A 14,040-nucleotide genomic window follows, 5' to 3' on the forward strand; every position below is an offset into this window, starting at 1 on the left:
ATTTCATTATCACCATTGTGTCTTCTTAATGATTGATATAACCACTATCAACAAATGACTGTGATAAATTACTCGTTCAAGAACAAGCAACTCGTGGCCACGTTCCATATTTATCAATCCACACAATGTCAATGAAAGAATATCATTAACTATTTAATTGAGCTATGAATTCCATTGTTTCTAGTAAACCCATGCCATACACAAGTCATGTACGCAACATATCGGCTATGGCTCGGTCATCTTTAGAGCATAAACCTCCACTTATATCAAAGCAGATGAGTTGCAAACGCATGGTCAGTGACTAACTCAGGATCTAGGTAAATCACACCATGAACATCACAAGTGAATTAATTCACAAAAGGATTCAGAATTAATTCATCTTGGGTCCAGTCTAATGTATCATTCTACCAATGAATACATCTATGTCTCTACTCGTGGAGTCAATTGCTCTGATAGTCGAGACTAGCCATCTCCCTAATTGGAATTGTAGGCAACATAATAATCCTTCTCAATATTTGAACCAAATGCTCACTTTGATTCTTTTACAGGATTATGGACTCATTTAGATTACCTACTGAAGTAAGTCATCTTTCTCACAATGTAAACGTTCTTTACAATGCCACTTATCTTTAATTTGAACTTTAGACAATCAATGAGCTAATATTTGCTTGTCACAACTTCGCTATGCATGCAAAATATAAAAGACATAAGTACAAAAGACATAATAGTGAAATGTCAAATTAAATTTATTTATTTATTCATCGTTCAAATAAATAGAAAACAATTACATGTTTACTACAATATGGGCACATTTCCCAACACATACATCATGCATTTCATTTATTTTGCCATGACATTTTCTGTTGTATATCCGTACATGTATTGAGGACAATGCCTCCCTTAGGTTTGAGGGTGTGTTGAGAATTTAGTATTGCATTAAATAGTTAGTTCAACATGTTTTAATTTTTGGTTCATTTGTCATTCATTTTGACATGGCACACATAATTGTCATGGTTTGTTTTACCTGTGATGAGTACAATCTTTACTTTTTATGTTTGATGATGAACTTAAATTCTTCAATACACCTAGAACATGTGACAGTGGATTAGGTGAATTTGGCTTAGGAAAATTGCTTGAAAATTAACTCTTAAACATGAGATGTCCTAAACTTAGTTAGTTTTGGACTATAACAAGTGTCTTTTACTGAACTTAGGGACTTTTGAAGCCAAACTCAGTCAAATTGCCAAAGCATTACTTAAATAAAGGACAATAGGCACTTCAAAGCTTAGAATTTCCAAGTAAGTCAACATTACTTTATTTGCTCCATCATGATGTTGACTAGCAAGGTGAGTTTGAGTAAGAATGTGTAAAAAAAAGAACAAAGAAAAATAAAAAAATAAGGGGCACTCCACTATAGTAACAGGCTGAGTAGCTAAGGAGGTAGTTGTTTGCTCCATCCATCTTCTAAGTTAAAAGCCTTAGCTTCAAGAGTGACTTTTATTTAAATTGTAATATGATTGAGTACTCGGTAATTCAGTATTTGCTCCATTGTGATTATCGTCAAGGAATTTTGTGACATGTTAAATCCCCTACATTAATTTGAAAAAGAAAAAGAAAAAATATGAATGATATATATACATTTTGAGTAGGCTTAGAACAACTTGAGTTTAGGTAAAAAATTAACTAAGTGAGTTAAAAGATGCTTACTATGGCCAAAAAGCACACATGAGCACTTAGAAATTTTTGTTTAGGATGAAATTTTTTACACTACCTTTGTTGAGCAAACCTATGACACTTGAACAAGTTGTTAGAGAAAAAAGATTGCTGAGAACTGATGTATATAGTGTTATTTGAGTAGACTGCAGTTCGAGGTGGTTATGTGCAATGGCAAATTCTTGAATATATGCATTCGTGCATATCTTGCTTGAAGACAAGCAATAACTCTGGTTTGGGGGTGTGATAACTCTTGAACAGAGTTATATTTTGTTCCTTTAGACTTGGTTAATTGCTTGTACTTATGTAAGTTTAGTTGCATTTTAGGATTTTCCATTAGTGTTTTTAGGAAATTGCATTAAAAATCTTGGACTGTGCTTAAATGTTATTACATGTTACTTCTAATTGTTTGCGGGAAGGATTTGTTTGTTAAGTGGCAAGTGCAGAATGAGGAAAAGAAATAAAGAACTAAAGGTTTGTCGTGGCAAAAGGTTGGACAGTTTGCCAACACGAATGTCGTGGCAATGCTAGGAAGCAACCCAGTCAACACTTAACCGTTATCAGCCCTGTTGTACATATACCAGAAAAATTAGCCTAAAAAAGAGGAAAAAGATCATAGGATGATGGGTCTACCCTAAAGGAGGAGAAATAAAACCAAAAAATAAAAACTAAAAAAGAGGGGCAGACAGTTAGAGAGTCATTTTTGGAAGGAGAAATCCCTTAGACGAAAATAGAAGGGGGCAGTTGCAACAAGGATGAAGATGCAAAGGGGAACACGAAGGCAGTCCCTCCTAGTCACCGGAAGACATCGTAGTTAGAGTTGTGGGCTGGACAAGCGAAAGCTATCTTCTTGAGTTCTACCTTTAATTCTTTATTTTCTGTTCTGTAATCTGATTTAAGGAGACAATGTTGATTACTATTTTGAATATGGATTCTATTCACCAATCCATGATGAAACTTTTAATTCCATTATTGGACACGGCTTAGATTAGTTTTAATTTACTATTTCATTCAATGGTATTTATGAATAGCATGCGAGTAATCTCTAGACATAGGTGAATATATAGCATGTTTATAAAATTAATCTAATTCTGACAGGGTTAGGTTAGTTAGACCAAACTTGAATGATATGAGCAGGTACTTGAAAGAATACTTGTAGCAGAATCTAGACATATAGCAGCATTCTGTACGGAAAAGAGAAGAACAGTAGTAGGAACCAAACTCAAAGCCTATAGACATATAGTGCCCTAGATGAGGTAACTCAAGGCCTAGCTCTCGAAAGAAACAGACCATAGTAAAACTATTCTGAGTAGTAGAATAAGACTGAACTTGCCGAGGCATTATTGGTTAATGAGGGTAGATTCTTGGTAATCCCAGCCTTATGATTCAACATCATATATCCTTTAACCTTTGTTGTAGCATCTCTATTTTCACATCCTTAGTTATTACTTGTTTACATATTATTCACGTAATTATTCTTGTAATTGTTATTGCATACTTACTCTTGTCTTGTCATAGCATTTGCATTTATTTGTTAGAATTCACATATTACACACAGCAGTATTCCTTAATTATCTTTGCATTCTTATTATTTTTTTTGCCATAGCATTAAACGCACTCTTTCATAATAATTTGACCAATTTATACCTAACGGATCCCTGTAGAGACGATCTCACTTATCACTTTATTACTTGATCCAACGTGTACACTTGCACAATTCACTTAGCATATTCACACGCGACACTAACTTTTCCATTGACAATTAAGAAAATTTTTCATTTTGTGCACCTGATTCAATTTGTTTGAGCCTGCACTCAAAGTAATTTAGGGTTTGAGGATAGTGAAGAAGATAGATTAGTTGAAAATCGAGAAGCGACCTAGACTGCCTTCGTACAAAGTACAAGTATAATTTTGGTTAAAATTTTATTAATATAAATATCACAAGGGCCAGTTTTTAAGATTGAAATTTAAACTTTCGTTGTTCCTAAAAACATTGTTCTCTAAATCGATTTTTCTAATAGCCTTTAGGTGGTGTAGTAGCTTCTATCTCATGAGTGAAAGGGGATTACTCCAACACTTCGTCAAGGAAATTTGGTTGGAGAATATTTTCCTTTCCATGGCTTTCACCTTGGATTGTATGGATTCCTATTTCTTGTCCAAGTTTGTCAGTCTACATTGCTATCGGAGTTTTTCCCTGAGTTTCACTTTTGACTCGGAATAGTTACTCAAGATTGGGATAATTGATGGATTTTGCATTTACTAACTAAGCGAACTAAAATTCGTCGATGTGTACAAAGAAAACATTAAGAGACGTATCTATAGGAGTGGTATTCTTGAGAGTCCAAGTGTTGTCTTCCTCTTTGGGATGTGAGCTACTACTAGCTCCAATTTGGTTTTCTAAAGCTAGTTTCTTGACTATCTGGGTGAGATTTCAGACCTAATTATATAATTGTGTAATCTCATTTTCGTTTTCGCTTTGAATGGTGAAGGCAGCACTTTCTACTTCCATAGGTTGAGGAGTTCTAAGAACTTGGTTGTCGTTAGTGCAAGCCATCCTTAATAGAGCTTTTGGTGGCCTCCTATGACATGTTAAAGGATCACATTGAGGGGTAGTCTTTGCTACTTTCTTTGAAGGCATGATGACTTGAGTTCGACTCTCAATTAAAGCACAAGATGTTGCCAACAAAAAAAAATTGAGAATTAAAATAGGGAGAGCATTTATATTTAATAACAACTGACAATGATAGCTTGGTGAGATTATGTGACAAAAAGAGTTAGTAATGGAGAAGGAAGATAATTTGAAGTTTTATAAGTGCAAGAAGGAGGCCCTAGAGTCAACTTTGTGAACCCCTCTGACTCCTTGAGAGATAGAAAATCTAGAATGAGTTGAAGAAGCAATAGAGATCTAAGGATAGTCATTTTAGGCGCCAAAAGGGCTAAGTGAGGACCCTAAAGGGGACTACGAATGTTTCAAACTCCTCATACTTGGTGAGAGAAATGTTGGTTCTTGTAGTATCTGATGGAGGTAGACCTTGTAAATACAAGAGAGACAAATAGGATGTGCTATGTAGACTCCTCGAACTCTTTAAGGGTGAAGGACTTGAAACCTTTTTACCCATAATTTCAAGTAGCAGAGAAACTACATGTGGTGAAGAGAAATTTTAAAGTTTGAGCTTGACCTTTGGGAAGGTCGTGGATATATGTGATTCTTCCTTGAGCTTTTAAGCAAGGTGTGGTCTTCTTTACTTAATCTACTCCTCAAAATAGGCTTTGAGCCACCTTACAAGCTATTGAAATTTAACTCGACAGTCTTATTTTCATTTTCTAAAACATAAGTTCATTTCTTTCATTCAAGGACCAAAATATAAGTAAAATAAATTTATCTTTTTTTTAATTATGTAAATTTTATAATTAATTTTAATCTATTAAATTTGAAATAATAAATCGATATCAATTTAAGTTGTTGAGTAAATGGTAGCAACCATAGTGAGAACTTTTAAAATAAGAAACATGAGAGAATCAAAATGATCTTAGCCATTGAATCAAAATAAATAGTTCTAAGCCTTAGATTTTATACTTATCTCACCGTATTAAAGCAAAACTAGCAACAGTCAATATTTTCTTTCTTTTTCTTTTCACCATGTAATTAAAGTCTTAGGGTGATTTTTTAATAATCTTTACTTTTAGAATTCTATTTTGAAAAAAAATGTAATGGAAAGCAAGAGATTCATGTTATTAAGATTTATCAATTGGGTATTACGCATTTATTTTTCTTGATTGAAAAGATTGGTCGTCCATTTCGTTCTAAAAAATCAATACATAAATTAATTAATCTTAATAACCCTAACCTCTTGCTATATTTTTCTCAAAAATTAAATCTAAAAGTTAAATATCATCCATTTCTTTCACCTTTGAGACTTTAAAAAAGAAAAGGATTGTATTTTGTTACTTTTATTTCAATAAATTAAGATAAATATAAAATCTAAAATCTAAAACATAAAACCATTCATTTTGATTGATGATTAATATCATTTTGATTCTCATTTTAAACATAATTATCATCTAAGTAAATATAATAAAAATTTATATCAGGCGACTAGTTCTTTTCCTTTACAAAATAAGTTAAGAAAAACAATGATACTGGAAGTTTCAAAATTTTATTTAAAATGACTTAACAATAAAAAAAGAGTCAACAACACCTTTATTTTATTTTTGATATCATAATTTAATTTATATTTTATAATTATTCTTATTGAATTTGTATGGCTGGACTCTTAATATTAAGTCAACCTAAAATACATGTAACTTGTACAGTTGAACCATTTTTTGTGTTTTAAACATTTCTATAGATTCTTTAACAGCAAACATAATAATAATAATAATAATAATAATACCACTGTTCACATGATAAATCAAGCCCGGCAACCACCTCGGCCCTTTTTCCACTTGCAAGCATAAAGGCAAAAGAGGGGCAATTCCATATTCTATCAAGTCAAAATGCAATGGTCTGGTCCTATTCAGTCAATGTTATCATAGTAAACAAGCTTTAAAACCCTTCTCCAATTCCTCTGCATTCAAGTTCTTGCCGATGAATACAATCTTGTTTATTCTCGGTTCATCTGCTCCCCATAACCGGTCTGGTGATCCTTGAAATATGTCATGAACTCCCTGTTCATTTCATTATAAAACTCAATCAGCACTCTCCCATCCGATGCTCAAATAACCGTATTTTATTTTATTTTCATAGCAATAAGATCATAGATACAAGCGCATAGTGGATAGACAAACGGACCAATCAAACGTCACGCTCCTCACCTGAAAGACGAACCTCTCATCCATACCCTGAACAGAAAGAAGACCTTTCATCCGGTAAATGTCCTCGCTACGTTCCAACAACAATGTACCAAGCCATATGTTAGCCTGCAAGATGAAGTAAATAAAACCGTAAAATGAAGGTTTTAATACTTTCTGACCAAAACAATAACTTATCACGATAATGAAACAAATTCTGAAGCACCTATGCAGACGGAAGAAACCCCATTAACTAATAGGCCCCCGCTCATATGCCTGTATTTTAGGATCATAATCTAATCTAGAGCTGGAGGAAGATTATGCTTTAAAACCAACCTTCTCTAGATCTAAGCTCCCTTCACAAACTATGCTGACAGAGGAAACTCCTGGGTCATGAGTATGATCATGATGATGGTCTGCATGTCAAAGTACAAGGTTTTTAGCTTCAGTAGAAGAGTAAAGCTTCAGCACGTCGACAAGATAATTGTACAATTAGCAAGTAAGCATGACCGCATCCAAATTGCCTTGCCAAAGAAATAAAAAATACGAGGGCCTAAATCAGTAGCTTAAGCCTAGAAGAAACTAGTGACAGACTTTGGGTAGAGATGGCATTAGTGAGGTATAAGATTCCTCGCAAGTGAAATTTAGATTGTTATCCAGATTATACGTGTTTCTGTAGTTCAGAAAGATACAATATTTGATTTTTGTGAGCTCTAGTTTCCACGATAAAGCTTGGCACTATCAGAAACCAATAGCATGGAAGAAGGCTTCAGAGTGAATCATTATAGAAATGAATATGTGCCACATAATAAGCTAGTCTAACTTCTTCTCAATCTTCTAAAATCCACATATTTCTTTCAAACTACAAATCAGATTTATATCTTAGCCAAAAGCATTAATATGAACATTGCTGAAGTGCCAAATCTACATCAAACAAGAATTTAACATGTTCAGGGCTCAGGTGGTCAGATTGGAAAAGATATTCATGCATATCTGCAGTCTGATGACAATTAGCTCACCCTCTATGGAAACCTTGTAACCACTTCAAAGAGTGACATTTTAGGTTGAAAATGAAAGTAGCAACTAGCTTGAGGATTCTTTATAGCTGATTATGCTTTTAAATTTTTAACAACTCAGCTTAAGTTCAAATTCATTCTTGCTCCTAACATGTTCCACCAAATAAATCAATTTGGTGACAAATACCTATTTAGACGCAAGTCAACAGGCAATGCCATAATTCACAACTTATCACGAAACATTTCGTTTCACAAGTTAGACATTATTCACCATTACTAACTGGACTGATTTATTATTGTCATTAAAGCACAAAGGTGTCTGACCACATGAAAAACAGAAATTACAATTCGACATATCTCGGAAAAGAAAAAATGTAAACAGCAAAGCATATAGTGGACTACAACAAGAAAGCAACCCATTGGACTATTAGAAACAAAAGTAAACCAAATACCACTCTTCAAGAACAGTGAACATATACTATTGCTAATAAAGACAAACATGAAATAAATAAAGAGAAACCTTTTAAAAACACATGCAAAATGACTATTTGGTATCATGACAAGTACAGTACCATGTTTATGCTCATGTTCATGATGATGATGATGGTGATGATCATGATCATGATGGTGAGCATGATCTTCTTTAGCACCATCATTGACGGAACTCTCAATCCTGGCAAGATTTAAGCACAAAAGTCAGTCAACAACCAAAATTCAGGGGTTGATGAACAAAAAATTCCAAGTAAATGGATAATCATCTATGAAGCATGGACACCGCCATGTAATATAGATACAATCTGAACAAAGAGACAACAATTCTAAAATTTCTCAAGATTCGGGTGCAGCAGGACACAGCAATGAAAAATATTTTTAATAAATATTTTAACATTATAGTGTTCATTTTAAATAAAATATTAATATTTTTTTATCAAATAAGTAAATTTAACTACACAAATATATCCTTATAGTAACATTTGTTTAATTAAAAATTTTCATAATAATAAATAAATGACTCCCACAAATATTTAACTTTTTACTTCTCAAACTCATTTTCAATCTCACAAATCCAAATACCCATTTCCACGTTTCCTAATTCCCATACCCATTTCCTGACATTTTGCCTTCTTTCTTCCCCATCATCTTTCCTCCCTCCCTCATTGTCTTTACTCTTCCCATTCTGGCTTTTGTTTCTTTTTTGGTTTCCCAAAGGTAATTTCAGGCCAAGTCCAGCAGTATCCCTTTTGTGACACATGTCTTGACTGTGTCTGATTTGAGAACTTCATATCAGGGCATGTCCAGTACTTATTTGGCTGTGTTAGCTCCATGTCGATGCTTCATAGATAATCATAAAAGAAATGCTCATAATACCAATGTTATGGATGCAACTACATATAGCCCACAGGAAACATAAGCATGAATAACCCAATCCAAGGAAGACTCAGTGTAGAAGTTCTTTTATACTTTTGAAAAATCACAGCTCAAGTCATGGCTGGTTTTTTTATGGGTGAGGGCATAAATTGCAGGCACCAAGATGTTGCCAATCTAATCACTCAACAAATGATATAAGACAATCTACAAAAGCAATAACCTGAACCAAATATAAGAATGTAAACCCATGTAACAAAGAGATTTGATATAGGTAACTATTCTCCTGTGTCGTATGCTCTTCTTTCATGTTCTCAGTTCATAAAAAACAATGATATTGATCATAAAATCCAGCACTCTTTTCTGAATAATGAGCGGTACTACCTAGAAAGAGCTCCAAAAAATGACTCGACAACAAAAGACAACTCTACCAGCAATTGTGAAATACTTGATAGCATAGGTGAAGTTCAAAAGCTGATCAGCCAGCAAACTTACAGTAGAAAACCTGAAACCTTTGGCAACTTAATCCATTCTAATTTACTTTATTCGACTGAGATGCTTTCAGTCCTATCATCCTCAATTCCCATTCTCAGCCCTCCTGTTTTAAGAAGACATTGGATTTCAAAAGTGTAACCTCAAATCATGTTAAATTTCTTCCTTATCCCTCTTGAGAAAACCAAGGCAAGTTATCTATATAAATCTATATTGACCTAAAAAAACAATTGCAAAGGTTCCACTAGAAGAGAAGTGTGTGTGCCCTGGGGGGGGGGGCAATCAATGTCAATCCATGAAAACCGGAGCACAAGAAGCTGCAATGTTAAGCAGAAGAAAGCAACATATGCTATTTTGTAAAAGATGTCAGCACTCAGCAGCACAATAATTCCTCTAAGAATCAGAAAATTAGGCTGTCGGACAGCCTTCACTCTCTCAGGAAAACAAGTCATACATTAACCAATATGCACATGAAAGGCTCTACTGAAATCTTCTTCAGATTCCAGAGAATAAATCTCAACACAAGGGTCAATAAACCCATTCCGAATCAAAATTATCTTATTATAAATAAATTTAAAAATGTCTGTCAAACTATTTTCCAGTAAGATAAGGGGGAATAAGAAGCATTAAAGAAACATTTTGAATGTCTCAACCTGCCCCTCTCCCTTTTCTTTTCAAAGAAAAGGGAAAGAGAATAGATAAAAATACAACAACGATGAGTTCAATCAAAACATTAATTTTACCATCCATGATGGCTGTGTATTACTAAAATGATTCCAAACAGGCAGTGTTCAACAAATAATTTCTCAAAATGGAAATGAAGCTCAAGAGGCAGTTCCAAGACCAAATCAAAGAGAGACAGAAGACTTTCTGCTTAACAAAAATAGAACATGATGATAAAATGGCAAAAATGACAATACTTGTAATAACTACTTTAATGATTTCCTTTACTGAAAATGGAGGTACTAAATCAGAGCAGAAAACAACCTCTCCAAATCAAAGCCTCCTATCCCAAGAACATACTCCAAGTCAACTTTTCCAAACTCTGTGTGCTTGAGATGAGCCATACCATTAATGCTCTGCAAGCAGGCAATGTCATCTTTGATCAGAACCATGAAAAATAAAGAAGTAACAAATAGCATCCTAAGTTGCAATAAAACTATTTAATAATAAGAAAAAAGCAGCAGAAAACAAACCCTTATCCGCTTAACCAGGGACGTAATTTCTGGCTCACCAACAAGATCAGTCTATCAAAACAAACAATAATATATCAGCTAGCCATTAGAAAAGAAATTCAATATAACAGATGGAAGTCTTTGAACATGTCCTATAAGAGTTCTATGAGTAATATCTAGTTGAGGTGGATCTAAAGAACCATAGAATCAGAAAAATGAAGAAAGCTCTTTTTGTTGAGATAATGTATAAATTCAAAATGGCAATGAAAAGAAGAGATACGTGGCTGGCCGCAACCAGAATATTAGGCAATGGTTTGAGTCAAAGTTCAAGAGAATAAAACAAGTTCAATAATGTTTTTGTTTGGGTATTGACTAATAACTAACTGAATGCTTTGCACTTCCAATTATATGGTCATCATAAGTACCTTGTTTACAATTATGCGGTCAGCATAAGCAATTTGCTCTACTGCCTCATTGACCACTCCCTTTGGTTTGACCTCATCCAAATGAAAGCCAGCATGTTTTGCATCAACTAGAGTAACAACACCATCTAACTTGACATCATTGAAAACCTGATCCTCAGCATAAAATGTCTGAATTATTGGTGCAGGATTTGCCAACCCTGGTAAGGTGGATGTGGAATGCAAAAGAAGCAAACATAATAACTTATCATGCTCAAGCAAAGAGGAAAACTCAGATATACACCAAATGCAACAACACAAACAAATAGAAATAAAAAGTTATTACTCTTTCTATAAATTTTTACAGGTGCTTTGAGATAATTTCCAACCTGTAGTCTCGATTACAATGTGGTCAAATTTCCCTTTCTTCTTACTGACTAGCTCTGCAATCATCCTCACAAGATCACCCCTTACAGTACAGCAGAGACAGCCATTGTTAAGCATGACTATGTCCTCAGCCCCAGCAGCTTTAGCAGCAACAAGAGAGCCATCGATGTCTACTTCACCATACTGAAATGTTCAAATTGGAAAAAAGAATTAAGATAATAAGAAATTAAACAATAACTTACTCATTAATAGCTCACCTACTCTAATGATCTTACAAAAGATCAACTATTGTGAACCCTTTATTGCCATCATATCAAGCAATGAATGTTAAAGCAGAATTAAACTCAGATACCTCATTCTCTATCACTGCTATACGCTTCCCGTGATCTGCAGTCAAGATGTGATTGAGTAATGTTGTCTGTTCCACAACACACAAAAGTTCAAAAAGATTAATACGTCAACCAGCCAACTCTTTCAATAAAAAAAGTTGAAATCCTATCAGAAGAAGAAACGCAAAGTTTGATTGCCAAATGTGTTTGTGATAAGAAAAGAGACAAATAGGTGTACAGTAACAACATTTACAGTTGTTTATTGACATTTAAACTATATTTTAGTCAATAAATTTGAAGTTTAATGCAAAAGGATAGTTTTCACAAGTTAATTTAGCAGCTATTACAAAATATACAGAATTTCTAAAGTTGGGCGGAGTTAATAATATCCTTTAAGCTACAAAGGACAAACTTAGCAATCATTTCATACATATTTTCCACAAAAGGCAACAATCTTTTTCTGCAGTTTACAGCTATAGCTACAAAATCCAAAGCCAAAATCCGATGAATTCGTAAAAACTATGAACCAACCTAAAATCCCAGAAAATAAACAGAACCAGGCTAAACCGATACTCAATATATTTAACTTTAAAGACCATTTACTTTCAATAAAGAAACTTCAAAGACGATTTCAACCTTTGGTAAAGCAGTTGTTACCTTGCCAGATCCCAAAAAGCCGGTGATTATGGTGGCGGGAATGCGAGTATCAGGAGGAATTTTAGTAGAAACGTCGGAATCCTCGCTCTGTGGAGTAGTAGTGGCGGTGGCAGCTACTGAGAACCGGCGGCAGCGGTTAACTTTGGAGAAATTGGAGGTGGATAAAACGGTGAGAGATGAAGAAGGCAACGGTTTGGAAGAAAGGGAGCGGGTATTGATGGTGGAGGATTTGAAGAAAAGAGGGAGAACCGTGGTTTTTATTCCGGAGCGGCGGCGACAACGAGTGGTGAAGTTGATGAACGTTGTGGCGATGTCCATTGATAGCGTCGCCATTTTTTTTGTATTCGAGTTGGTTATTGCTGGGATTCCGGTTTGGGGGGAGAAGGATGAAACGGAAGAGCAAGAAAGGAGGCTTATCTTCGGACGTGGGCTGTGGAGGTTTTATTTGGGTTTTGTATATTTCTTAATAGCTTGGGATTTTTCCCCCTCTATCAAATAGAACTTTCATGACAAAACATGACTATTTTACTAAAACAAATCATTTCCAAATTTATTTATGAAAATAGGTCACTTTAAACTTTATTTACCGAAATAGGTTAAAAAATTAAAAATACGTCCACGTAAGTGTGTTTTAAGGGAAATTTTCAGAAAAGTACGTCCTTAGGGGAGCGTTTTTGCCATGTTAGCATAAAACGTACTAACGTGAACGCGTTTTGCTGACATGGCAAAAACGTTCCCCAGGGTTGCGCTTTAGCCCGTGTTTTTTGCCCAAACGGTCATTTAAATTTTTTACCATTGGAGGACCAACGGTCATGACAAGAAAATTATAAACCCCCACCTATTTTTTTCACACAATTTCCTTTAATTTCTTCCAAATTTTTCTCTAAATTTCTCAAAAAAGCTCTCAAATTTCTCTTTAAATTTATCAAAGCTCTCTTTAAATCACAATTTCCTTTAATTTTTTTCTAAATCGATATTATTTTTTTATAATTTCTAAGATATTTGATCATGTTAGCAATGGTCGGGGAATTAATTTGTCTCGATTATAAACATATCTCCGTCGAGCAAATGAAAATGGTAAGGGTTAATTTCAATTTTTTAATATTATTTAATTTTTTTTCATTTATGTAATTTTAATTAATATTTATTTATGATTTTTTTATAACAGTCGGTAGATCAAGTGTTACAATGTTATATTCGTAATATGTCTGGTCCTCCATCACCGTTGATAGAAAATTACTTGAGGGAAGCGAATTTTAGGCATGTGGCCAATATAGGCCGGGAGTGCAAATTGGACCCGAAACTCATTAGCGCGTTCATAGAGAGGTGAGACCCAAGACGCACACATTTCATCTTCCATACGAAGAGTGTACCATCACTTTGGAGGACATGCAGTTAAAATTGGGGTTGCCAGTGGATGGGCCCGTACTCACCGAGTCCGCTCAATCTGCTAATTGGAGAGCCGTATGCTACGATTTTTTGGGTGCGATTCCAGATAATTTTATGAAGGTCAGATCGAGATGGGCTGGTTAAGAGACAAATTCTCGGAGCCAAGGGATGATTCAACTGAAGTAGAAAGAATATGATACGTTCGGGCATACATCCTTGAGATCATTGGAGGTTATCTGATGCCAGACTTGTAACAAAACCTCATACATCTGAGGTGACTGCTGAAACTCGTCGATTTTAGAGCAGCTTGCGAACTCAGTTAGGG

The 14,040-nt window shown here is 34.5% G+C and overlaps 1 protein-coding gene across 2 annotated transcripts; it reads right to left on the reverse strand.

The window, feature by feature from the left end:
• Positions 1-5,913: 5,913 nt before the first annotated feature.
• Positions 5,914-12,792, reverse strand: LOC105773473 (uncharacterized). 2 transcript variants are annotated; one of them, XM_012595425.2, is made up of 10 exons: positions 12,327-12,792; positions 11,693-11,758; positions 11,343-11,523; positions 10,978-11,174; positions 10,574-10,624; positions 10,365-10,456; positions 8,093-8,193; positions 6,841-6,920; positions 6,506-6,633; positions 5,914-6,381 (listed from the first exon to the last, which is right to left on the reverse strand). In XM_012595425.2, exons 1-10 carry the CDS (start codon positions 12,657-12,659, stop codon positions 6,318-6,320), a joined length of 1,293 nt encoding a protein of 430 aa, XP_012450879.1. In that variant the 5' UTR covers positions 12,660-12,792; the 3' UTR covers positions 5,914-6,317. The 2 variants fall into 2 exon arrangements, with proteins under 2 accessions (XP_012450879.1, XP_012450878.1); XM_012595424.2 differs by having other exon boundaries at positions 6,529-6,633; positions 12,327-12,789.
• Positions 12,793-14,040: the final 1,248 nt, after the last annotated feature.

The sequence above is a fragment of the Gossypium raimondii genome, chromosome 6, assembly GCF_025698545.1.
Source record: "Gossypium raimondii isolate GPD5lz chromosome 6, ASM2569854v1, whole genome shotgun sequence".
NCBI classification, from domain to species: Eukaryota; Viridiplantae; Streptophyta; class Magnoliopsida; order Malvales; family Malvaceae; genus Gossypium; species Gossypium raimondii.